General features: G+C 34.0%; 1 protein-coding gene across 2 annotated transcripts in view; it reads right to left on the bottom strand.

Annotated features, from left to right (window-relative positions):
• The window catches only part of NCAM2 (neural cell adhesion molecule 2), a 262,883-nt gene that overhangs the window by 34,262 nt on the left and 200,742 nt on the right, over positions 1-27,879 (bottom strand). For both annotated transcript variants that reach the window (XM_425540.8, XM_025144886.3), the window contains exons 13-15: positions 12,167-12,286; positions 10,382-10,503; positions 3,223-3,403 (exon numbers count right to left, since the gene is read on the bottom strand). In XM_425540.8, the coding sequence (XP_425540.7) occupies positions 3,223-3,403; positions 10,382-10,503; positions 12,167-12,286 (423 nt within the window). The remainder of the gene's footprint in view (positions 1-3,222; positions 3,404-10,381; positions 10,504-12,166; positions 12,287-27,879) is intronic.

The following is a 27,879-nucleotide window of genomic DNA, read 5'->3' as shown; positions in this document are numbered from 1 at the left end:
CTCCTAGTGACACCTATTCAGATAATTTGTTATGGCTGCAGAAGCTAGGCTATTCTGTCCAAAGACTGATAAACAGCTAAGAGCTAAGGCACACAGCTTTTTATTTTTTCCCCATAAAATTAGGAGAAGATATAACACTACAGAGAAACTGAAACAAGATTTTCTAAAATATCACAAATCAGTGCTTAAGATCTGATAAAGACTTCACTCATAGGCAAGCACAATAATATTAGAGCTGCACCTGCCTACAAGTACTGCCAACTAACATCCCTAGTGAGATACTGGAATACATAAAATACTACATTTAAGTCTATGTCACTCTTTCTTTAAAGCATGATTCTTAAATTCATGCTCATACACTTAAGTAGTGAAATAGATGGAATTTCTGAATACAAAAATAATAATAAAAAAGGTATGAAGTAAAATTCTATATATAATTAAAATTTAGAGTAATATATATATATATGTATACATACACATACATTAATGTATTTACACATACATTTATTTAAGGAAGAATGTTTTAACAAGTCAATCCGCTGAGTATTTCTCAAAGACAGTGCAATATTCCATTGGTAAACCTTTCAGAAAACCAGGAAAATGTTATGAAAATAATTATAAATTATGAGGAACTAATCACAAATGTGAGTGATTCAGTGAATGGAGACAGTTTTATAGGCCTGGGCACAGAAATTACAAAATGAAGTATACCTAGTTGGAGGCTGCCAAGGTCTATCGTGTGAAAATTTAAAGGAATATTGGTATCATTTACATATCTAACTGATGCCAATTTGCAGCTAAGACTAATAGTGGAAGATTATCACATTGTTTTATTATAAAATTTGACTGTCAGCCAGGACCTGCTGATCCTCGTTCACGCTTCTCTAACCAATTGAAGTTGTGGGTTCTGTGACCACAGGAATTACGTATTCACTGAAAAAGAGCTTTAGCTTCCCGTACCTGCACTCAGGGATGACTACTTCTGACATATCCAATAGCACTTTGAGCATAATCAGGCTCTTTCTGCAGGAATCAGAATCAAAGCCTTATTTCTTGTGATAACACCAATTTCCATGGTAAGGACAGCAAATACATCCTTGCTTCCAACTCTCTACAGGACACTGATGGTTTTTATTAGCTTGTACACATTTGCAATGTAATATTATGTTAGGTATAGCTGACCATGATGATAATTCAGGAGTCACAAAATTCTTTTGAGACATGCCCATGAGATTGGGTACGTACGACCTACATATACGTTGCTTTTGAATGACATTAAGAGCAAGACAAAAACAGTTCAGCCAGATCTGGACACATACAGATGAAAACATTCAAGAGTCTTACAAACTTTTCTAATAACCACATAAATAATTAGAAAAAGAATCTCTGTCATCACGAGCAACTAAGAGAGTACAGGAAAGAGGGTGCAGATTTCATTCAAAATTCTGCCTAATTGCATTATTCCTTCTTTACACCTAGCTGTATATGCCCAGATATAAAAGCTTCACAGCAAATAAATACTGCATCATCTGAGTTGACTAACTGGTATCAGAAAGAACTGATCTGTTTTACTTTGAGCTTTTTATATACATTTTCTATCACAGTTAATTTTTACTTTTGTAATAATATTATTAAGAATATAATATTATGCCATTTCATAACCAGATAACCATACTGACTCTTTAATGTGAATATTAATATCCACTGATTTTAAGTAACTTTTGACATATTTTTAAAAATTGCTTACAGAATGTTCTTATGATGAGAATTTCACACCCTTTTCACACTTTGCAAGAACAGTTGTCAAGGAAACTAATAAGTTGCACAATCATAATTGCAATAACGATTCATATAAAGAAGACTTGATGTTCAGTAGTGTAATGGATTTCTCCTTATAACTATTTTGAGGTTATGAGAGAGTGCTGAAAGGAAAAAGCTCCATAATAGCTATAAAGCTATGCACAGAAAAAAATGTCCTATCTTCTCAGGATAAATTAAAAAAGCCACTTGTTACTTCAACATCCAGAAACTATTTATATATTACAATTTACACAGGCATCTCATGATTCTAATTTACAGCAGCTGTGGCAATAATAGGGAATAATTTAAAGAACTGTAACAGGTTATAGATCAGTTGCAGTGCAAAAGAAGTTACATTCTGGTATTCAAATGAGCAAAACTAAAAAGGCATACGTGTTTACTGAAGTAAGGTTTTATTTATTTTTCTACTTGATAAGTACTATCATTTCCTTGGAGTAATCAGATTCCTCATGTTTCTGTTCCCTTTTTTGTTGACCGCATAGTAAAATTTTTATTCTGAATGATGGCAACCATGAAGCACTGTCAGTTTAAAAAGAAGTACATTGGCCTATAATGGCCCTGAATCTCAATCAAGAAGCAAATCAACACTCTCCATAGCAATTTAATTAGATAAATAGACCTCTTCATATCGTTTGCTTTATAAAAACTAAAATTATTCTTATAGTATCAGAGATCACCATCACAACTTATGTTTATTCTGAATTAAACAACTTACATTGTTACTCCAAAATATAACTTCAGAAGCACTAAAACTTGGTGAATTAGTTACTGAAAAAGACTCACTCTTACCTCCTATTCAGTTTTCCTCTAAATCTGTCTTTAGACACTTAGAAATATGAACAATGCATTTACATATTTCAAAGCTTGAAAATAAGCCAATTAGAAGGCTGCATGCTCACTGTACTATTGCTGAGTACTGTTAATCAGTAAGACAGCATCTAAATAACTCTCCTTGAAGTCTTAATGTCAACAGTCGCTAAAATAAGCACCCTTGTTACATGTATTCCTCAAAGCACATGCAGAGACTGGGCTGAAATATAGAATTCTAACAAATAACTTCACTGAAAACAGGCATATATGAAGTAAGAGACAACTTAAAAAAGATATAATAAACGTATCTTAAATATTATATTTCTTATTAACTGTCATTATCTGAGTTGAAGGTTCATTGTTTGTTCTGTGCTCAGAAATAACATTACTAAGAGCAAAGTAGAAAAGGAAAGTCCCATTTAAGGATTTTTCACTGAGTTTTCTTTTCTGATAACAACGTATGCAGTCTCAAGCTTTGTCAGTTAAGGAAGACTCCATTTGCCCTAACAGACCATTCAACTACACACATTAACATACTATGTACTAAGTATGAGCAATTCAGAAAGAGAAAACACTCCAAAATCAACTTACCTGTAATAATGTTGGGCTTCGGTGGCATGCTAAATTCGTACAATGTTGGTTCAGAAAAACCCAGTCTGTTTGCAGCTGTAATTTGTACTTCATAACCCATGGTCCACTGAAGATGCTCTAAGATGATGTGGTCTCTACTACCTTGCACTTTTTTCTCTAGCCACTGGTCTTCCTTATCTTTCTGTAAAGATGCAAACATTAGTTTATATTCTCAAAATCTCTTGTACTATCTGTCTAAACTATCTGACTACATGAAGTAAAAAAAAACTACATAAATTTATTTCCAAAGGTTATAAACTTTCAAATCATCTAATTGTGGAGTTCTGAGTACCCAGGCTTTTTGTGATTATGACTATGCCTCATCATTCTACAATGTGGATGTCGGGCTTGTCAGCAACTTTTTTTTCAACCTTTTGAGTTGAATTTCTGCACAAATACACAGATCAACTTAGGAAACAGTGGGACAGTTACTTATAAATCTTGTTAAGAATAATTTTTGTAAAAGTTTGCTTTATACAGATGTCGCAATTACATCATTTTGCCAAATGTTCTTAAAGAGTATTTTCCCATCAAAACCAAGCCTGAATAGCTCACGAATGCAAGCTGTGCTTATATTATATATTAGTTACACACTGAATACGTAAACTAACTGTAGCAGTATGTTGTACCACAGTACCGTACTGCAAAAGAGGCTGTTAGCAATCATATAAATATTGTTAAAAAAGCATGCAGCTCTATGTTTACACCGGTGAGAGGATACATTTGAATCAGTCAGATGGTATCATACAGAAGAAAATATTCAAATAATTCATACAGTTATAAGACATCAATATGGAGGTAAGAAATGAGGCCTCAGGCAGCAGCCTTAACTGGCATTTTACAAAACTGGAGTACTTACCTTTTCAATCTCTTCTTCTAGTATTTTTGAAGCATAATATATTTAAATTATTCTTTATAAAATGAGTTTTAGAAAATAACTAATAGGTAAAAAAATAAAATAATGCATATTGGCAAACAGTAAGCCATCTTGATCAAAGGATTTTCAGTAACATTAAGAATTCATGCAGTCCTACTAAACACAGAAGTACAATGCACTGACAAAAACCAGGGCTGAGACCAAATCCTGGCCATCCACCCCACACAGCAGTGTAGTCAATGGATATAGCTTTCTGGGGAAAAAAAAAAAAAAAAAAAAAAATCAAATAGAGAGACGTGCAGCTTTTTGCTATGGACCACCATCCTTCAGTAGCTTACATTTAGGCTCATCACTGAAGCATCTTGATCTTGACTGATACAAGTGTCAAAAAAAAAAAATCTAAAAGATAAGCTGACAGCCCAACCATGTTGCCTATGTCTATTCTTTTTGTCCTCAGCCTCCAGAAAATAGAGTGAAATACTGAACTCCCTTATATGTACTGCTTCAATAACTTATTTGCGATCAGCACTGAGTGTGATGAGTCCTCCATACTAACTTCACCTTTTGTTCATTCCACAAGATCATCAACACAAAATAGTACTGAGAATAGTTCAAATACAATAAAATATTGTTTCAGGAACATTTGTAACAAGGTGAAAGTGGCTGCAGAATAGACCAGTAAAAAACATCAGACTGGTTGTTACATTACACGTCAAGAAAAAAGACTAAATACACCTGAGTACAAATAGTTTACTTGACACAGTGATAATGGTATTTTCTATCAATTTTTTTTTTTTAATTTTCTAATAAAGCGTTAGTCTTCACAGTTAGTCCTCTTGCAGTTATTGACATACTACTGCATGAATTCCTTTATATTTACATTCCACTGATTGAATCTATATATATTTTCACATCACACTAATTTTTCAAACTGTATTTTTGTGTAACATTGATAAAATATAAAGAATTAATAGTGATTGCAAACATGCATTTACAAATACTCGCTAGTAATTATACTAGCAGAACTGTTACATAGTGCCATATTTCAGTGGCTGTTTGAATCTGTGAAATCTGGGAAGAGTTAGAAAAAATTACAGCTAGTTTCCAAAGAATATAAACATGAGCAAATTAGGTGCACTTGAGATCTTAGAGCAATTCAGAAGAAAACCAGATTCATAGGAGAAAAAAAAAAACATCAAAATGGAAAATAAATATTCTAGCTGCTCATATAAATATGAGATTGCTTCTGCAGACATAACATTAGGTGACAAAGCAACTGTTTCACAGTTTGGTCAGACAAAGAACAATGAAAAAGCTGAAACATAACAGAATATCTGTGTGCTATGCCAACGAAGTGACACCTTAAGATTAGTTGAAAGTGATGCCTACTAGATGGATTGAGATAAATGAAACAGGCCGAGTCCAAGCACTGAGCTCAAAGACATCAAAGCATTTTACCAAGAGTGACAAACCCAAGCAGAGAGAAAGAAAAAGAATGAAAGTATCTGGAAAGCAAGCAGTCTTCAATGGTGAACAGAGGAAGTCTTCTAAAATACAGTCCACTTTTGGCATCTTAAAGACTAAGAACAATGGCAATATTCTCCATTCTAGCTGTTATTCCACATGCATTTTCAAGTACGTTTAACAAAGTGGAGATCAGTAATGAGCCCAGATTTATTTTACTATTAGAGTAGGATTGGAAAGGGACAAGAACACAAAGTTTGCCAGTTAAATATTCCTACAAATCTCCCTGTTTATGCTAAGTCCATTTAATTCGTAGCGTAAGGAGCAGAAAGTAGAACTATGAAAGATCACTTCATACGTTATTAGGCTACTCTATTATTAATATTGTTTAAAATTCATAGGAGGCTCCATATATGCATGGTGTTTTATAACAAATGCAAGGAACTCTGAAATCGTTAACTGAAGTCTAAGTTGAGGAGTTCTCTAATGTAAATGCCTTCAATCATTATTTACTATTTGCAATTTTATCATTAACATGCATCAGATAATCCAGACACTGGATATTTCAGACACTGGAATTATACCTGCAACCTCAGAGATTCAACTGTTCCTTCATTTCTGTTTTGTTTTTCTATAATTCCAAAATACTTTTTTACAGAAGGTCACTGTCACTGTGAGACTGACCAATGACTGGCAATTTCTGGTGACCTTACTGCCCATTGCCATTACTTGTAAGCCTTAAATTCACACTGTTCTCGTTCCTGCCCTGATCTTTGATTGAAACAAACCTGCTACAATGCCTCAGACTGAAGTCACTAAAAAAATACAATTATTTATTAATTCCTTATTTCTTGTGTACTGCATTTAAATGTAAGAATTAATGAATTTTTTATTTTAAGTATCTAAGAGCTAGATTTGTAAGACAGCTGGGAGTAGCTTAAGCACCCAAATTACTTGACAAAAAGAAGAGTGAAAAAATGACAGTAAAACTTCAATCTACTTGATTTCTTCTCAAAACTGAGGCCAAATCTGACAATGTTAAAAGTAAAGCTAAACTCTTTTCTTGGGAACTGAACTATTTACCAGTCTAGAAAATAATACTTGTCCATTTAATGGTCATATTACATTGCACCTAAGATTACTTTCTCTGGAAACTTGAAAAAAATCTAATTAACCTCTTTCAATTCTTCCTCTTTTCCATCAATTTTAAACTGTTTGCACTGGAAATTCAGCTCAAAAAGGCTTATTATGCTGGTCACTGTGACAAAAAAAGGGCAGGAGATGCCACACTATCTTGAAAGCACACAGGAAAAAGATGAAGAAATTCTCAGAGAAGACAATCTGACAGTTTAAAGCAGTGACTTCACAAGAATTCAATACCTAAGGATGGTACTATATAGGTCTGGGTGATGTTTTAGAAGAGGTAATAATACAAGATGAATGTTGAACAAAGCACAAAATGGCTGAAAACATACATAGCGTTAAAATGCACAGAAAGATCAGTGATCCGGCAGGTAAAGCAGAACTCTGAGATATAAAAACACATAACTGTTTAATAGCAGGAGTGAATGAGAAATCTTCTATTTTAAAATGATTTGTATTCATCTTCTACAGTTTTTTTTCTAAAACATAAGGCCACAAAATGAACACAGTCATCCATCAACATAATCAAACGTGACTGAAGCACACAACCAGAAATCATACAACTGCCAGTACCAAAATTCAAAGCCTTAATAGTAACACTGTAACAGGTCAACGCTTCCAAAAGCTTTTATGCCTGCAAAAGCTAATCACTCATGTAGTATATCCTCCAGACATCGTTAGGTGTGCAAAAGGAAAAAAATTGTGCAGTACAATTTCTTAAAATATGATTTTTTTCTTGCCTTTACCTCAAAGTATGTAACCATAAAATATGGATATGTTTACTATTTCATTCTGAAACCTGGAATGAAAGAGAAACCCCTCCTCTCATTTTTTTCAGCTGTTGGCATTCTGCAATTTGAACTATAGAAACAGAATTCCCTATTACAGTCACTGAGAAGTCTATTTCATAACTTCTCTTTTAAGCACAAATGAAATTCAATTTAAGATATAGCACTGAATTTATAACTGAAGACTTGGATTAAAATAATATGCTGACATTTATTTTCAGAGAACATTATGAACCAACCACAAATTCAGAACTGCAACATGTCCAGCTTCAGAATATCCTCTACTGTCAGAATACACTCGAGCAACAAACATGCACTTTTGCTTGTGACTGTGTGAACTGTGTAAATGACTAATCCTGTACGGTGACCAGGATTGGTTGGCATGTTCTTTCTGGTGTCTTAACCGGTGTAATACCTTCTATTTGCTGCTCTGTAGCCTGTCTTTCTCTTGAAGACGTGTGCTTTTTCACCCACCAGTACTGAGCTGCTGTGGTAGTAACTCCTTGTATCCAAATGCTTTTTCCTTGTGATCTTTATCTCTTCACCCTTCATCTTAGACTGTAACTCCATACCACCATCTCTTCCAGGCTCCTGACTAACTCCTAGTTTACCACTCTTGTACTTGGCAGGCAGCACAGCAGATAATAGCCATTTACGAATCCAGTGCACAGTTCCACAGTAACTGACATGCATAAAGCTTAATGCCCATTGCACAACACCAGCACCTGACCATGTGTACCCCAATCAAAAATAGTAGTGCCATAACTGGGAATGAGAGAAGAAGTTCAGTGGGTCCTCATTACAGTTAGCAACTTCTTCCGATAATAAGAAATAATTAATCTTAAGAAAGAAAAAGTTGGCAGAATGAAAGATGATTTCATGAAAAAAAACAACCAACCAACCAACTTACCATTTACTTAGACTAGGCTACAATATTTCTACAATATCTTAAAGGCTGTCATACTCCTCATTTCAAGAAGACCTTTACAAAACCTAAGCATGAAGGAACTGTCCCTTAATAAGACATGAACTGCTATGAAACACAAAGAAAAAATAAATCTGCTGATATATAAGTTGTTATCCAATTTGCTCTTTATCCATGCAAGCAAAGACACTGGTCCAGGTACTAGTTATGAGGCTGGCAAGAATTATAGGAGAGCCAATTAAATATGACCAATGGGCAAGACAGAAGAGAAGCAGTCAATAGATAATTTAGAACTTTAAATAGCATCCATTCATTTTGATTAAAACACCAAAAAACTACTGTGCTTTTTTGTTGTAAGACTACCTTTAATTTAGTTAAATAGCTTTTTCAATTGAAAGCATACAGAGATATGGATTTCAGCTCCAAGTAAAAGTTATCTCCTTCTGTAACCTACTATGTTTTCAGTTAGTGCTTAAATTGTACATTTATCTTTCAACGACAAACATAAGAAGTGAACTTTTATTCTATAATGGTGTACCTTAGTCAAAACACTGGGTTAATCCTGTTTCCAGTTATTCACAACAGGTCCAAAAATCAGTTAACTTACTGAAATCACAGAAATAGATTAAATTTCTCACATCACATGTATGTAGGATATCTGTACCTTGACTGTGAATTTATTTAGCAAATGATTTAGAAAAATCATTTTACATGCCAGTCTTAGCACATGGTAATCCTAGAGCCATCATCAAGAAGTTATATTATAGGAAACATCAGAAATTATTACAAAAAAAGGTGCTGACTTATCCTTTCTGAGAGTACTAAAACAGGTTCTGCATTTGATCCCTCAAAGGTTTCTAATTTCTGTGAAATACAGAATAGAGAGCTATCTTCTGTTAAATGTGTTTAAATATCTAGTGTTATACGTCTAAATTCTTTCAGACTCTTGAAGTGGACATGTAAATCTGTGACTATACTCTGTTAAAAAGTTTTCTTACTGGGTCTGGTCAGATAAACATGGTATAATCTTTCTAAAAGAATGAAAGGAACTTAATAGATAATGCACACTTCTGAATTAATTTCATTGCTTTTGCTAGTTGTAGAGGTACTTCTTCAATGCAATCGTTTCAAAATGTAGCCTATCAGGAAAGATATTTTAGTTACTTAAATTTAAAATACATACACTTCTCATAGAAAAAATATAAAATATTTTTCTTAGAAAAATTAATTGCACATTGCAAGCAAGTCTGCATTCTAAACTTGTCAGATTTGACAAGAGACTAACAAATCAGACTCTAGCTGACAGAAGACCAATGAAACTCCAGGATGTGTCTTAAATAACTGATCTGTACACTGAAACTCACAAAAGTCATAGCAATTTGTAAATTATTTGGCTTTTGATAGTTTAAATTGAGCCTTAGAGTTTAGAAAGATTAATTAATTTCTTTTAAGCTGAACATGGCACAGGAATACAACACCCAATCTCTGGGATGTCATCTATCAGTACAGATACAGTCGTAACATGATTCACTTGTTTTTCAAACATCTTTTAATTATGTAATTTAACGTTCGCTGATTGACTGCACCTTCGAGAGCTGAACATGAATGTTCCTTATTTACCATGTAACAAAACAGAGGAAAGAGTTTTCTTATTAGAAAGAACTTTCAGTTATACCTTTAGGAGGAGCTGGGTGTTTTTCTTTCACTCTGTCTGTTTTTCTTTCTTTTTAATAATCTGGCATTAGTAACCTAGTCACAAAAGAAAACATACTATACTATATCTTAGATTATTTTTCTTCTTTTCTTTTTCTATTATACAAACCATTTTTTTTAATGTTTCAAATAATATAATTAATCTTCTCTATGTTAAGAAGAGATATTATTTAGCAGATCCCACCTACTTTGATTCACTGAAATACTTACACTTCTGTATTTGACAATGTATTCCAAAATGGGGGCACCTCCATCATCTTGTTTAGTTATACTAAGTTTGAAACTCTTTCCACTTCCTGGTTGTCCATGAATTGACGGTGGGCTTGGCTCGCCTAAATAAAGAAAATAAAGTCAATAAACTTTTTAAAAAAGCAATGGCGGAAACCTTAAATTACAACTGGGAGTTCATCCATAAGATTATTAATCAAAATCTTTAAAATCGGCACAATTCTTTCAAGTACCGCAGAACATCCTTCATAAGTGTGCTAAATGTATTACTTGAAGCATGTTCTACACTAGATTATTTCACACAAGGAAACAAAATGATATCAAGTAAGTCTAAGTTTCTTTGAGACTTTATGACTTTTACATTTTCGTATGTAATTTACATCAGAAATGACTTAGTCATTAATTCAATAACTGCGCCAAGACAAAATTAGATACTTTTAAAGTAGACTATATTAAGAATGAGCATGACGAATAAGATTTCAAAAAGCAAAACGTTTTCTCTGCAATGGAAGGACAAAAAACTTAAAATTGAAGAGATAATAGCTAGCTCTAATTACTTTTCTAATGATATTTCACAGATCAACTAACATTTCTTTATGCAATGCCTATTGTAAAGTTTCATATCCTAAATGAACACGTCATAGTTATCTCCAACTGAAAATATATGTAAATTTCCATTCATCCAGAGGTATCTTGTTAATTTCAAAATATTTATAATAATAGTTATATTTGTGTTTATCTCTTGTTAAGGAAAATAATAATTTATTTAAATTCCAACGGCGATTTTCCTAGCTTTCAATCAGGCAGTACGTGTATTGGTTCTATCAATTCCTATCACTTTTCTATCAGGTATAATGCACCATATGAATAATAGTGAATTGTTTTGTCATACAATATATTTCAAATATGCATGCGCTTTAAACAAAAAGATGTTTGAATACTGACAAGTCACATGTTTTGGACAGAAAACCTTTGTCAATGAGAATATAATAAAATAACACAAATATTTTGTGTTTTCTGTAGCTGCCCCACTTTAACTTTTCATTCAAACAGCTCAACTGAAACACATTATGAAAAACAAATTTACTATTAGATGCTGATGTATTTTTATCTACCCAAGTACAATACAGTGCTATCTGTAGTTACTTTATTTTTAATTATTAGTGTTTCATTTACTTATAATTTTACCTTTTTAAAACTAATTTGGGGAAAATATTTTTCATTAGCCTTTGATCTTAACATCAGTATTTCTAGCTAATAAATTTTACCACAAACATGGAAATGTCTTTGCATTATATGTCATTTCCATGTAATCACAGTTAAAACAACTTTTTCTTCTTATTTTTCTATAGTTTTTGTTTTAGGCATTACAGCTGAAAAACTTGTGGCAGTGTTTTTTGCTGGACGAATGTCTCTGGAAAGGGCCCATTCATTTCTCACAGATGTCTGTAATATTCTGTGTATAAATGAGAAAAAATCCTTAATCTACTATCTTTTGTGATCTAGAACATAACATGAAGACTTCTCTGGAGACAACTGGAGAAATACTCCAATTTAAATTAATCCATATTATTCAGTGGAGAAGATAAGAAGAACATAACACAACTTTTGAGAAACAATGTAGAGAAGACTGATGTTATACACTGGGAAACAGTCTATAAACAATATTAGCCAGGGAAAATCGTACTGGAAATTATTAGCTGATCTGAAGGCAACATATTCTAGAAAGTATTTCCATTTCCATTTGATCACACAGGTATTACTCACGGACAGGTAAAGTCTGAAATATCTCGATTTTGCTATATTCTCCTTGCCCTTTTCCATTGACAGCAGCTACTTTGATTTCGTATGTCGTATTTGGTTCCAAATTGCTGAGAACAACCATTGCTAAAGGACAGGGAAGAAAAATGTAGAAAGAAAATTTGGTGAAGCAATACGTTTTTTTTTAAAAAAAAAAAAAGCCAGGCGATTTCATAATTTATTTGCTTTACCTGCAACTAAGAGTCCAATTTTCAGATAGTTTAATTTCAATTACAGTGGTTCCAAAATTAGCTGTCTTGCTTATATAGTCCCATTTTTGTGTGCAAACATTGTGACCAAGTAATTTATGCTTCTGGAGGAATTTAATGCCAGTGATACTGAAACCATAGGCAATAATTAAGGAACTTGATAAGGGTTTGCTGTTTTGTGTTCAGACTGTGAGCACAGGAGAAACAAGTCTGTATCCTGCACGGCAATGGTCATCTGACACACATTCAAGCCATCTTCATACAGTTCATGACTTGACATTTCTCCATTACTGGACAGCAGAACCAATTTGTCTACTGGAAGCTGGGCAGTTGCATCGACTGAATGCAGCAATGTGCACATCAATGCTGAATTACTGACGACAGTTCAAGCTAAAATGACTGGTGTTTTATGATGATCAAAGGAAGAGTTCCAAGCTATCTACTAAGGACCTGAAAGTAAATTAGGCATATTTGTAGATACTCAACAGGTGGTGAATGGAAATGTGTGTTAAATTATAACAAAAAAAAGTGATTTGGGAAGCAAACATGTTTGAATTTCAGACTTAAAGACAGTTCTCCTGTAATATTAAAGACAAAACAAACCCTTCGTCACTCCCCAGCTAATTTCAAAGAATGACTGAATCACATAGGTTGGAAAAAATCCTTTAAGATCAAGACCAACCCTCTAAATTTTGTATTATGCACATCAATTAAGTACTGTGCTTTCAAAAATCAAGACTGAAGCCTTGGCAGCAATATTTCACATAGCCTAAAGACATCTACATGGAAATGACATCAGAAGCAGAAAAAAAGGGCACATAATCTTGCCCCAAAAATACTGTACACCTTTAAGAATAATGCAGTTGACGATGTACAGCAGCAAATCCAGAAACAAAATCCAGAAAAAGGATGTTGGATTTCTAGACCCTCTATATGAATTCAGTATTGTACATTACCATAGTAGAGTACATATACCAATACCAATATTGAATATGCACCTAGAAACTTAGATCCATAAAGAGCTCTTGGACCACTACCATGTCTTTGCAAGAAAGCTACCTTTTGTTGTGTCTACATAAACTGACCGTTTCTTGTTTGCCAGCTCTGTGGCGAGCGCTCACAATGCCAGATTCATTCTAAGGAATAGACATACACTGGGTGGACTTTAGTTGAATCATAAAATCATAGAATCATTAAGGGTGGAATAGACCTCCAAGATCACTTAGTCCAACCATCAATCTATCACCACCATGTCCACTGACCCATGCCCCTCAGTGCCACATTCCCAAGATTCTTAAACACCTCCAGGGATGGTAACTCCACCACCTCCTTGGGCAGCCTCTTCCAGTGTCTAATCACTCTATCACAAATTTTTTTCCTAATGTCCCCTGGTGCAACTTGAGGCCATTCTCTCTTGTCCTATCACCAATTACCTGGGAAAAGAGGCTGACCTCCACCTTGTTACAACCTCTCTTCAGGTAGCTGTAGAGAGTGATGAGGTCTACCTTCAGCATTCTCTTCTGCAGACTGAACAATCTCAGTTCTCTCAGTTGCTCCCCACAAGACTTGTGCTCCAGATCCCTTTCCAGCTTTGTTGACCTTCTCTGGACATGCTTCAGGGCCTTGGTGTCTTTCTTGTAATGAAGGGCCCAAAACTGAAAGAGGGATGATCACCTTCCTGCTCCTTCTGACTACACAATTTCTTATACCAGCCATTGGTCTTTTTGGCCACCTGGGCACATTATTGGCTAATGTTCAGCTGGCTGTTAACTAATACCCCCCGATTCTTTTCCTCCATGCAGCTTTCCAGGCACTATGCCCCAAGCCTGTAGCATTGCCTGGGGTTGTTGTGAGCAAAGTACAGGAACTAGCACCTGGTATTGTTGAAATCAATGACTCAGCCCAGCAATCCAGCCTATCGAGATGTCTCTGCAGAAATTCCTACCCTCAGGCAGAGAAACATTTCGTCTCACTTTGGTGTTCTCCACAAACTTACTAATGGTGCACTCAATCCCCTTGTCTAAATCATCAGTAAGGATATCAAACAGGGCTGACCCCAGTACTGACTCCTGAGGAACATTACTCATGACCAGTTGCCAGCTGGATTTAATTCCATTCACCACCACTCTCTCAGCCCAGCCATCCAGTCAGTTTTTTACCCAGTGAAGAGCACAACTGTCCAAGCCATGGGCTGGCTGCCAGCTTCTCCAGGAGAATACTATGTTGAAGAATATCAATAGTGGTTTTGCACAGAAAAATGGGGCCTGTAACATGTAACAAAAAGCTGCAGAACTCCAGTGCCCTAAGAAAGAGCCAGTAGTAACTTTCTCAGTCTCTAAGAAGCCTGTATATTGCTTGTTTTTTTTTTTTTTTCATTATAGAGGAGTATCTCAATAGCTGCTTTTAAGTTTGCTTTTCAAGTTTTATACCTAATGAAAGTAGAATCATTTTTGTCAGCAGTCTTATTCTTTTTACTCCAGATTTATTAGAATTTCTATTACTTTTGTTTGCACAGCAGAGAGACAGAGGTCCCATTATAAGTGGAGCTAAAGGGATTTATTGAATTTTGGGAAAACGGTTACTTCCAAATTTCATACTTTATTATGAGCACTTCACATGAACTTGCTACTGAGAAACAGTAACCATTTTATTATAAACAAAGTAGTACCTCTTCCAGCAAACAATAATTTTCAAGAGATTTGAAAGTATGAAGTATAACCATTTTGGAAATAATAAAGTACTATCATGAGAATAAGAATAAATTCAGGGAAAGATTATGATATATAACTTTCAGCTACGGTACGATGAAATTTAAAACCTAAACAAAGCAGTAGCAGCAAATGATTTGTCTTTCAGCCCTGATTACCTTCCAAGGCTGAATAATTTCATTGAAAATAAACCTTTGGGAATACTAAAAATTAGTATTACTGTAAATGTTTTTAAAATTTAAACAACATCAAAGCATGGCTATGAGTCTATGCTTAATAAAACACGGATGTGTTAACTACATAAAACCTAAGGATCCCATTCTAGAAACACTTGAGTGACTCCTGGGGCCTATTTAAATGAATAAAATTTCTCATATATGCAGTATTTAAAGAATCAGTATCTAGTTTATAATCTCCTGAACAGCACTATGTGTCTGGATACAATGACTCTAACAAATATGTTTATGAAACTGACGCAACAAAATCTGATAGCATAATATCCCCTCAAAAGCTAGAACCTCTTAAGTATCAGTGATGGCATAATGGACTTGTATTTTGTAAATAGCAGGAAATTTATAACCATTTCTTCCAGAAAAGCAAAGCAAAGAACCATGACTCATCAGAATACTTTAAATATTCAAATTATGAAAGAAAATCTAGAATAATTAAGCAAGATTAACCTTCCTGTAGTACACTGCAAAAATACAAGTCTTAAGAGAAATTTAAGATTAATTAAAGTGTTGACAGTTTATTGTTTTACATTTTTTAAATACTTTGAGAAGGAAAATAAATACTTAATACAGTACTTATTTTTTTCCCCCTAAGTTGTATAACTGTCAGAAGATCAGCCCATTCATCTTTCTACACGCAAATAAAGCTCTTACATGAGCCCACAGCTGACAGTCCTGGCCACAATGAATATTTTGATTACAGTTTTCAATTATCATTGAAGTTATTACCAGTAAAATTTAAAATCATGTTCTGAAGCAAATATAGGAGTTTCACTTTCAGGATATGAAAGCGAAAAACGTAGTTCACTGTATAGCATGTGTACGAATGATCCACTTGCATGTTCATTGGCATATAAGTACCAAAGAATTGAAGTTGCTTAAGCTTACTGAGTCTATTTCTACTTTCTTTGCATATCTGCTTCTGTTTTTATATTGTCTTCTTAATCACAGCATCAGCATGCTTAATCTGAAGCATTCAATTTTTTAGAGCAATTGATTTTGCTGGGATTATTCACAAAGTAATTGGCAATTTTGAGTAGTAGATTTGGCAGAACTACTCCAAACAGAACTGCCTCTTGCAGGAAATCATGACCTAACAAATTACCAGTATTATGATTTGTTTTCTTATACTGCATAGAGAGTTTCAAACATGTTATGAAAGGAACAATCTTTCTTATTCATAGTAAAGAATTTACAAAATCCAGAATGACCACAAAAAATTGAAACTTATCAAATAATAAAATTCATTTCAACTTGTTCTGTGTCAAGAATTCTCAAGCTTAAGTAGTATTTATGTCCTTACTTTTCATTTTGTAGTTTTCTAATTTGCAAACAAATCTGAAACATTAAAGAATAATGCAGTACCAAAAAAAGAAAAGCCATAAAAAAAGGGCATACTAGACAGGTGAAAATTCAGAACTTAATAGTCAAACTATTTCAAATACTGACTGTTAGTATTTCAGCTAGGAAAGCTTTATTGTAGAATATTAAAATTTCAATTACTATCAAGATGAACTTTAGGAAAATAACATCTGACACAAAATTTCCTGTGAAATAAATTGTATCATAAAGCCAAGTTAGTAAAAACAAGGTAAAAATCACCAGCTGCTTTTCTAGTCTAGAGGTATGTTGTTTACATTACCTCACTCCAGAACAATGACAGGGGAAATGGCTTGCATACTAAACTGTCTTTTCACCAAAGGAAATCTACATCAGAAATCTTCTAAGGACTGTCATATATTACATAAACCACCACAAAAGAAAAGAAGGTTAAGGTGCTAATAGCACAGTTACACTACACTAATCCCAAAGTAGATCTTATATGAGGTTAATTAACAGAAATATTGCATCAATATCTATTGGAGATATACCTGTTGCATAGAACAACATTGTACTTGTAGTCCTGATTTTAATCCCTTGAGGATGTCAGCTCTAACTGAAGTACGACATAAATTTGTTTTGAAACAAAGTAGCTGACATAGATCAATGCTGAAATATCATATTCACTCATAAATATTTCAGATAAAGGCAGCAGTGCAAAATTTCTGCCAAGAAAGCATTACAGATTCTAGGATGGATTTTTCCTATTTCTTTCCTTCTAGTCTAAATCTCCATTACCTACACAGTGTGTTCTGATTTAGGAAAATTTTGTTGACCATTTACTCATTTATGACAACTCTCAAGGAAAAACTATGTTCCCTCCAAATACCTGGATCTCTTTCAGAGGAAAAAATGAATAGCACTTTTATGGAGCTTAAAGCAGTTTTCTCTTTGTACTGATGACAGAGTTTCTTTTAAAGACAGAAGAAATGGACACTGGAGGGGAGCAGAAAGGAACCCATGGTAGTAGTACATGTGAGCATTAACTTCCTGTAGGTATGTATCAGACTTCTTATGTAGATGTCGCACATTGTGAAGAACTTCTCCCAGAACGTTTGTCTGCCTGGAATGAGCAACATGGCTTTGTCTGATCTAGCATATGCACAATAGGAGGAGTATAAAAGCTGTTTTTCTATCTGAGGCTTACAGAGTCAGCAAACAGATATGTTGGCCAAATGAAGTTAGAACTTGCCACTGGTGGAGAAATACGGGAAAAGCAAGATAAGAGTGTTTTTGGTACACAACACGCAACATGTTTATTCATAAGGAAAAACAGTCACACTGCCTCAGCTCCATCTGTCTGCCTTGCTGAAATAACAATCAATTTTATAAATACTGATTCAACATCTGCCCATAAATGTCAGAATGCAATTAACATGAAGAAATGAGCTTCAATAATGAAAATATTTCCAGTTGTACATTATATGAAAATAACAGTGGTAGCCAATCATAATGCTACTGGAATTATTGACATAATTTCCACAAATATATATGGAGACAGGATCAAGCCTTAAGTTATATCCTCATATGCATACTCAGAAAAGAACATAATCATTTTAAAAATCATAAAGGATGGGTTTGTCATAATTTTCCATCCCTCTTGCACTGTAACATATAATTATTGTATTCTTTTGCAATAAAGATTGTAGCGGCTTAGTTCATTCTAAATATAAGTAATCAACCGTGAATAAAAATATGTAGTATTCTGGATCATATATAATTAATTAATAATTAATACTGTGTTCAATATAATTATTAACTTCACTATAAAATAGTTCACAGCAGTTGATACAAAAACTGCATTTTAAAAAACATTTTATGAACAGTTCCAAAAGAACAATGACTCTGTTAAGCTCCTGTTCTCATGCATTATTTATTTTTATTGGGTAAGATTCTGAGGTGTCAGGTATACAAATTAAACCTGGAGTAACAACAGCTACCTACAGTCACCCAGAGATTACTTTGATAATTATTTTCATTGAAATAAAACTAAGAAGTCAAAACAACCTAGTGGGGAAATTACAGTTATAAAATGTACAATCCTACATAATGAAAATAATATTAATGAAGATAAAGTAAGCAATTACAAAGCCCCTAGTAAACAGCATGTTAGTGATCTGACAACATGGTTTCAAATACACTGGATCAAAATGAAGTCAGAAGAAGGATTTTGTCATTTTACATCATTTACGAGGTAGCAATGAACAGGTTATGTTTAGAAGACTTTATAATTCCAAGTTCATTTTCTAGTTTATTCATTTAAAAAGCAACATTCTTTCTGTATCTAATCTAAATCACTTTCACATTTAATCTAAATTGCAGTGTAGCACACAGTTCAGAAAATAAAAAATTAAGAGAAGCACTCCTGGAACAAAACTGATTACAGAGATAGATCATTATACCAATAAACTGCTCAAATAACCTGATTCAAAATAGTAACATACTTCCACGAATTGCTTATCAAATGATGCACTTACACAAACTAATGTTAAACAAAAAAAGGGAAGCTACTAACTGAAAGAAAAAAAAATAAGCTATGAACATAAGAAAGACAATCCCATTTCTAAAATATCCTTTATTATTATAATATATGTATATATACTTAAATTATTCTGTTATATCTATCTGACAGAAATAGAGAATGTTTTATGAACAAATTCTACCACTCGCATCATGACTGCTCACAGCCTTTTGTTCCATCAACAGTCCTGTGCAACTAGGATCTACCTCTGGTAGATTTTGGGTATTCTCACCAGTAAACTGGAATTTAGATTATTTAGATTTAAAAAGCACATTCTAACTTCAACAAAACTATGCCAAAGTTTACTTTCATTAGGAAAGTAAATTTCATTAGGAAAGCTGTCTAAAATACTTTGTACTCTCCACTGCTTTCAAGGTATGGCAAAATCCTTTTGGATTACTATCAAAATATCTCTTGCAGACTGCATACAGTTCCTTGAGGTATTTGTAGTTCAGTTGTTCACTACTTCAAGTTTTCTTCATTGCTCTTTTCTTTAACAGATTAAAGCTGCAGATGACTCAGATAATAGTATGCCATACCCTAGCCCAAAGGACAGGAATGTATAAAAACAATTTTTTCAGCCTACACAATGTACTAGTACATTGTGGATTCTGAGAGTTTTTCCTTGCTTTCTATCCTACGCAATTTCAGACTCCTGCATAGTAAATATGCAACTGATAACTCCCTTTCTCCTACTCTGTGACTACAGGGGTCAGACCAAATAAATAATCTCAACTTCAAAATTCAGCACCATATGCATAATTTCATTCATTTGTCCATTCTTCACCTCCAAGAATTAGGCATGTTACCTATATTTAAAAAAAAAATTGAATTATTCTAGATTAAATTTGCTGGAAGTGTTTCCACTACAAGTTTGGAATAGTTTTCTTATGCCATTAACTACATAGTTGACACTCGAAGGAAACAAAATATCTACAATTTTTCATTAAAACATGATGTAGAATGTTGCTCAAATATGGAATCAATACCTCTGGTTAGATCATATGGAAGATGAAGGCTTAGGATTTAGTAATCTACTTTGGTTACTCCAAAAGTAATGACTTCTGTTTATTTCCATGGAAATGACAAAAAATAGAAAGAGCACAAGAACCGTATTTGAGAGACCAAATTCTCAGCTACAGGATACTATTTTTCAACACAGTCACCTCCATTAGCTATGCATTTTGACCAGCGATGAACAAGAGCCTGCATGCCTTTGTATACTCGTTGAAATCCGCACCAGTGGAGGTGATCCACTGTCACTGTCGCCACTGCTGAAACACACCATCCACTACCTCACAGTACTCACACCTACAGTTTGGTCTCCAGCAACATTCAGAAAGTGCCAATGAATGTCACTGGGAGCAGTTGAGCTCCTCAGTAGAGGAATTCAATTCCATACCTTTGCTTTATATACACTTCCATGTCAGACACCATTTAGATGTTCATCCATGCAGACACTAATATGATACTCAACAGAAACCTCAGTTGGATATAAGATAACTAAAGGACTTTGGGGCAAAACTTGGTGAATAGGAAAAATAAGAAACTGGAGAGGATCCAACAACCAAGAGCAGTCTAGGACACAATAATGACAAACAGATGTTGAGGCTTATTTGGTCTGGTGAAGAGGCCAAGGAATGACATATAGTCCATTCAAAATAGAAACACAAACGGCAGTGTGAGACTCTTCTCAAAAGTCAGAAGCTGTAGCTTAAGGATATTCAAACTGGATATATGAAAAACTTAACCAATGGGAGAGTAATGAAGCACTGAGAATGTTTCACCAAGAGAAGAAGGTGAAGAATCTTCCTCTTGGAGGTAAAAGGAAGTTAGACAAAGCCATGCCTGACCTGATCCAAAACTGGCACTATTCCTTCCTCAGGCAAGAGGCTGGACAAGATTCTATAAAACTAAGAGGAATAACATCTTAGTTCTTTGAGTCTAGTTTTCTCTTCTGCTATAAAACTATCCTTCACTTCTGAATGTAAGGATTCTGAAGTCTACAGACTGAAGAAATAGATGTCACATGCAATTAGAATGTTTTACAAGACAGTGAAACAGTAGAATAAAATGGGGATTTGGATTGGTACCAGATATTCACCCCACTCAAGCAAAAAGAAGGTATTGTTCAAAATGCTTTCTAGCATATGACTTATGTTCTCAGTATACAGGCATGAAGGTTCATTACCAAATATTTATGATTCTAATTGCTGCCATATTAATTGGAGAAATTACATAAAATTCACATCTACTGCTAAATATAACATCTGATGAACTTAAATCTTTCTATAAATCAAATTTACTTTCTGTATGTATTAATTTTAAAATTCTTCTATAGTAAAAATTTCTAGGACACTGATGCAGGACTGACAATATAAATGCACAGAGACAACAGGGTTAAGTCCTTTAAAGTAAGTAGTACTTTATTGAGTTAATATACTATACTACATTATGTAGCAGAGCTATAACTGTTAATCTCATTGAATAAGAGCAATTAAGACCTCTGTTAAGATAATTTACATCATTTCATTTATTCCATTTTTTTCTCATTGCAAACACCCGTCAAGGCTAAAAGCAATGTTTACTGAGAGACAACCCAGAAAATAAAGGAAGTTTTTCTGAGGATAAAAGGGAATCCCATTGATTATGAGACTCTAAAGTTGTTAGACTTTACCTAAGCTTTTAAATGCCAGTATGTATTCTGTGTTTTATATCAAGACTAGAATCGCCTCTGGATTAGGGTGAAAAGCAAAAGAACAAAAATGTGATCTCAAATAGGTGTTTTATAATGATATTCACCACTGCAAGAAAGCAACCTTAAGATTGTCATGAATACAATTACAACAATTCTAGCATGCTTCTCGCATGCAAAGATAATTTTCATTCATAGGTTTTCTTCCTCGTTTCCATCCTACTCCTTCATGCTACACTTTTCAGCTTGCCAAGAGAATTAAAAGAGCAGGGAGAAGAAAAGTGACAAAAAGCAGTTTCATTTAACGATGCCATGAAATGTAACACATACAGGCTATGCTGTTTGTTGCCAGCTCTTGCGTGTGATAGAAGGAAAACTCCATTCAAAGTTACTCTGTCATTTGATGACCTTGACAATGCTTAAGGAATATTCTGTCCCCCAACAACACTTATCCAGCTTATATTACAAAACGCAGATGAAGTTTGTATGCATACATATTCCAAAAATTTACCGTACCTTTTTGTAAGCACATTGGCAATGTAAACTGGATGCAAATGAATACAATACTGATTTGAAAAGCAAAATTTGCAGCTGCACCATGTGTCCCACTTATCAGCTATTCATTTCCAATATTGCATTGCACAACACTTTTCTTAACAGGATTTACACTTAGGAGCCAAATCAGCAAGACCTGTACTTTGGATCAGCATGTTCACTGCAAATCTACTTGAGAGTGTACTATCACAGAAAGCTTGAAAAGGTCTAAATAAGGACTAGGTAAGATTTGTCAGCAAAGCCGGAAAAAAATAGAGGAACATCAGGAGAAAAATATTTGGAATAACTGATTCTCCATTTAACTCTTATATTAAATAGATTCACTATGTATATCTTCCAATGAAAGCATACTGCATTTGTTTTTATAAATTTTCAAATGTTCCTTTTTTAAAACATTCAACATAAATCATGCTTCATAATGAGTTTCATTCTCTTGAATAAAAACCTGGAATACTTAAACATAGCTTTCTCTTTGCAGTTTTCACTTTGCAGTTTCCCTAATCTATCCATATATTTTTCTATAAGACATTTATTACTAATTAACCTTGCTACCCACATGAGACTTTTAAACCCGAGATTAAGGTCAAGTGAGACCAAAAACAGTATGAAGAATGAAAGACAGACATGAATAACTTACATATATGCAGGCATACACACAAACTAATTTGGATAAAAGGTTGGTTTTTCAACACTTTCATTTAAATATAACCTACATTGCTTGTAAATTGCATCTATTCTTTAACTTTTTCCAGTTGTATGACACATAGCAAATTGTATCATGCTATCTTATCCCAAAAATTTTCATTTATTAAAATTAAGGTCTTTCCATTCATGTCATTTGTAGCTTCATCCTGCCCTATTTTAGCTTATATATATATATATACATACACACACACACAGTCCCAAATTCTGATAATTTTCAAAGCTTGTTTATATTGTGAAAATTAAATTTCAATCAAGACAAATAACCAGTTTATTTTGAAAAGAAATCCTATGTGCTTAGGGGCAGCAATCATATCACATTATCTGATATAGGTAATGATCCTCTAAGTGGACGATTTCTTAAACTAAACCACTAATTTAAGTCAATTTGATGGTCAATGTGACATTTTAAGATTTTCCATGTCACGTATAATTTGATGTGATGCAAGCTTGGTATAACATTACAGCAAGTTGTGGGATTCTTTTTTTTTCCATCTAATTTTTTACTAGTCTTAAACTTCTTGCATGCAAGTCAGCTAAATACAGAACCAGATTCTGAATTCACAAATCACAAATGCTTTCTTTATGACTTATGGCATCATTTAAAATGTACAGAAACCCCTGAGAATTCAGGTGCTTCTCTATTTCTGGAGTATATACACGATATTCCACAAATGCAGAAACACTGCTCATAAATAGAAAGAACTGAATAGAATGACAATTCATGTCATAGGAAGCCAAATCTGATAGCTATGCCAAAGAATTCAATGTCTCAAATACTTCCTAAAATACATTCTTCCACTGCAACAAGCTAATGAACTTAATGAACCTTCTGCTTTAGCAGCTTGCAATAGATTTTACTGTCTTGAAGATTCTCATGTATTAAAATAATTTTGAATGCTGACTTACACTACCAAAATATTTGCAGTTTCTTTGATCTACAAAGTATGCTGATGTATTTTACTTTATCACTAAATGCATTAATAAAAGTATTAATTTATATGGGCTTCATATCTCTCAAGTGTCCATTTGAAAGCCTTCCAAGTTTAATGGTGAAGCACTGTTGTGCTATCACTAAGTATTCCAATAATAAACTGGGTGCACTTTCATGCTTCACTATGAAAGAAGCAGGTAGCACAAAACCTACAATCTAAGATGTAGTACATGGGAATGATAATTAACCTATATATTAAATTTGCTCCCTAAGGAAAATAACAAGACACCATAATTGCTATATTTTAACATTAAAAAATACATATTTTGTATATTTGTTTCTGAAATTTCAGGAGAAAATCATACATAGTAAGCTTTTCATGTCTTCTGAAACAATATCTGTTTGCTTAATGACTACCAAAAAGTCTTGCTTAAAGACAGAAAACAAATTTCAGTAGTTCTGCCCAAAAACCTGAACTGCACACACATACACACATAGATCACACTTTCACTGGTGATATGCTTGGAAATAACGTATAAAAACTAAAAAGAAACAGGGACAATGGTATTACCCTATTCTAAATGGTCTGCATGTTTTTTGTTTTTTTTTAATATATATTATTATTATTATTATTATAAAGATTGAAGTAAGATTTACCTACATGCATACTTTCCTACTGATATAGCAAATTAAAAAATGAAACACAAGATCTGGAATTGCCACCCCTTGCCCTTGGACTCTCCCACCTGCCCAGGCCTAGGGCCCATCAGTTTGGGGGACCCCAGCCCCAGAGCAGCTGCAGCAGGGCCATGATCCAGCCTCCCACAGCCCTGCCCTGCCTGGCCATGCCACTTCCCAGCCTGGGCCACCTGCAGGCCCATGTCCTGGCCTCAGCTGAACCCTGGTCTCAGGGAGGTGCCCAGCTCCAAGAGGTGCCTCTGGCTGCCCTGCTGCTGGCTGGGGCTGTGTAATGGGACCTAGTTGCAGGCCCTGTTAGGCCCCCCAGAGCACCTACCAACAGGTAGCCCCACCACACCCTGTGGCCATAAGGTTGAAGATCACTTATAACAAAACAGTTTTCATATTTAACAGAGCATTCAACAACTGTAGAAAAATCTGGCTACCATTTGCTCACTGATCTCTTGGTGAACTATTCAAGTGTTGATTATGACTTTTAAATCCTTAGATTGCCTGAGGTTGGTGTATGAGAATGATTGCTTCACTTTCTGCGTTCGCATTCAATAGCTGTAATCAGCACAGACTTTCAAATGAAATCTTCTTCATTATAAAAGACAAAGGAGAGGGAATAGGGAAGCAGATACAGCTCCTGGACCCTGGAATTGTCTCCTTAATTTGATCTGAAAATATCTCAAAGTAGTACAGTTTGAAAAAAAAAAAAAAGTTATCTTCTGAGGGAGTTTTTGAAGAAACAGACAGCATGAATGCCAGATGAAGAGAAATGCAAGCTGTTTGAACAGATTGGCACAGAATTCATTTCATATTACATGATTTTCCTGATTTAACTCATAAGAATGCCTAACAATTTTGGTTAGTATTTTTCATATAAATAAAAACATTTATAATCCTATTTCTAAAAGGCTTTATACATGGTTTTTAGGTAATAATTGGGAGAAAATTAATGATTTGATAGTGTTTGTAGCAATTCCTTTCAACAACTTTTTCAAACATCTATGAATCATTTGGTAACACTTTAATTAAAAACTAATTTCTGCAACAACATTGTCAAGATAGATGTTTGTTTCATTTAAAATACATCCATCATCCATTTTAGCAGTTTATGGTTGTACTTTCTGGTTGTACAAAGACAATTACATGGCTACTTTTGGTCACAGTACAGAGGGACCAGAAGACCCAGTTTAGTCTTGACAGTCTCCATATTGGAAGAGTAACAGTCTTTTGGGCACTACTTCCTAAAGGATGAAGGATATTCTGCCTCTCCCTGTTAAAAGACAGATTTGGTATTCACCCATTGACTACACTGCGGCAAGAAGGGGCTGCAGTGCTGTTTTATCACTCCTGATTTAAATCAGTCTGATAAAAAGACTTCCTGTAAAATTGCAGCATGGTTTATCATTGGCTGCTGGGAAAAAGTCATGACTCACGCATTAGGTTTGAATCATGACTTGAGTTGTGAGAGCAGTTAACTGTCCCTGTGTAAAAGCATTTATATATGAATCTTAACCATAAATCTGTTTCAAAAACTTAAACAGAAGAAAATAGTGATTTTGTTTCCATTAAAGAACGTTGACCAAGTATGGAAATTACAATGACTTGACCGCAAATCCTAATACGAAACACTGTCTGTCTGTTGTCTAAACATCCCTCTCCCTCAAGCCTCAATTAGCCAGATACGAAGGTATAGTAGGAACGTGGTTCTTATCTACTTAAATGCAATAAGAAACTATTTCCATAGCATGTAATATTTTTATCAAAAGACTTAAAAGTATTTTTAATGTTTTAAGAAAGTGTAAAAAAAATTACAAGTCTTCACTCTAACAAAACTTTAATTAAAAATTATTTAGTGAACTGAAAATATGGATTTAGAAGAGGATATCTCAGTGTTTACTGCTAGGACAATGTAAATAGGCTTAAGAAAAATGAAGCAAAGTTTAAGTAGATGTTTTAGAAAAATTCCTGAAACTCTCTGAATGCTCAGAAAACAGGAAAACACTGAATTTTTCAGAAAGATTCCAGTTACAGTTAACATTACTCTCATAAAAAAAGATTCTAATACTGGTTTTCAACATCTCCATCTTGGAAGATTTTTTTCTCCTCTGGGCTGCTCAGTCTTTGTTTTGGCAACTTATCTTGTTTTTCTGCTGTGGCCATATAGTACGTTAGAAACAGACCCAATTTTTAACTCATGAAATATCTTCAACAACTTATGATAAATGCTTTTTTGATCTCTTTTGATTTCTTTGTACTGCTCTGTATGCTACTCTGTTTTTAGAACAGTATTTAGAAAAAAAGATGTCTTCTGCTTAGCCAATGTTTGAAATTCTGAAGTAGTTTTTTATCTCTTAAGTAGTTCAGAAATAAATTAAGAGAAATATAGACAATATAATCTCAGTCTTTCTGTGCAGGAGAGTACAAACAGAGATTTGTCAAAACAGGCTATATTAATTATGGATCTGTGATGAGTTTTTAACACTGTCCACCATCCTCTCAGTGAAGTTCACATTCTCAATACCTATTCCTGTTACCGAATATAAATATTTGTAGACAAAGATGATTCTTCAGGTCACTTCTATAATTACTAGTTTTCTGCCATCACTAGAGGAGTCTCTAATCACACATGCTATTATGAGTTACCTTTAAAATGTTCAAAACCAGTGTAATTTATTTTGTGTTTTTTTTTTTTTTTTTTACAAAAACTCTCAGTGTTAGTTAGAAGACAATGAAACTAAAATGAAAGCACAGATTTGAGGTTAGATAAAAACCCTGAAAACTTACTGTTGAGGAAAGAGGAAAAAATGGATGTGCGATGAATGGCACAAAAGGAAGACAATGGAGGAAATGTGATAGCATGTAGGGATTAACACAGTCTTTTTCTCAATTAAGCTGTCTTTAATTGCAGTGGGAATGGAGGCAGAGATTGTAAAAACTCACAGTCTACTTCATACAGGTACTGTGTTCATAACTACTGAAGGTATTTGTATCTGTCACACTGCTTCCCATTTGTAGAATAAGTTCCAGCACAATGCAATCAGACACTGTATTAAAGT

This window comes from Gallus gallus, chromosome 1, assembly GCF_016699485.2.
Source record: "Gallus gallus isolate bGalGal1 chromosome 1, bGalGal1.mat.broiler.GRCg7b, whole genome shotgun sequence".
NCBI lineage: Eukaryota > Metazoa > Chordata > Aves > Galliformes > Phasianidae > Gallus > Gallus gallus.
Note: the sequence above shows the minus strand (reverse complement) of the source record. Positions and strands in the feature narration are given on the sequence as shown.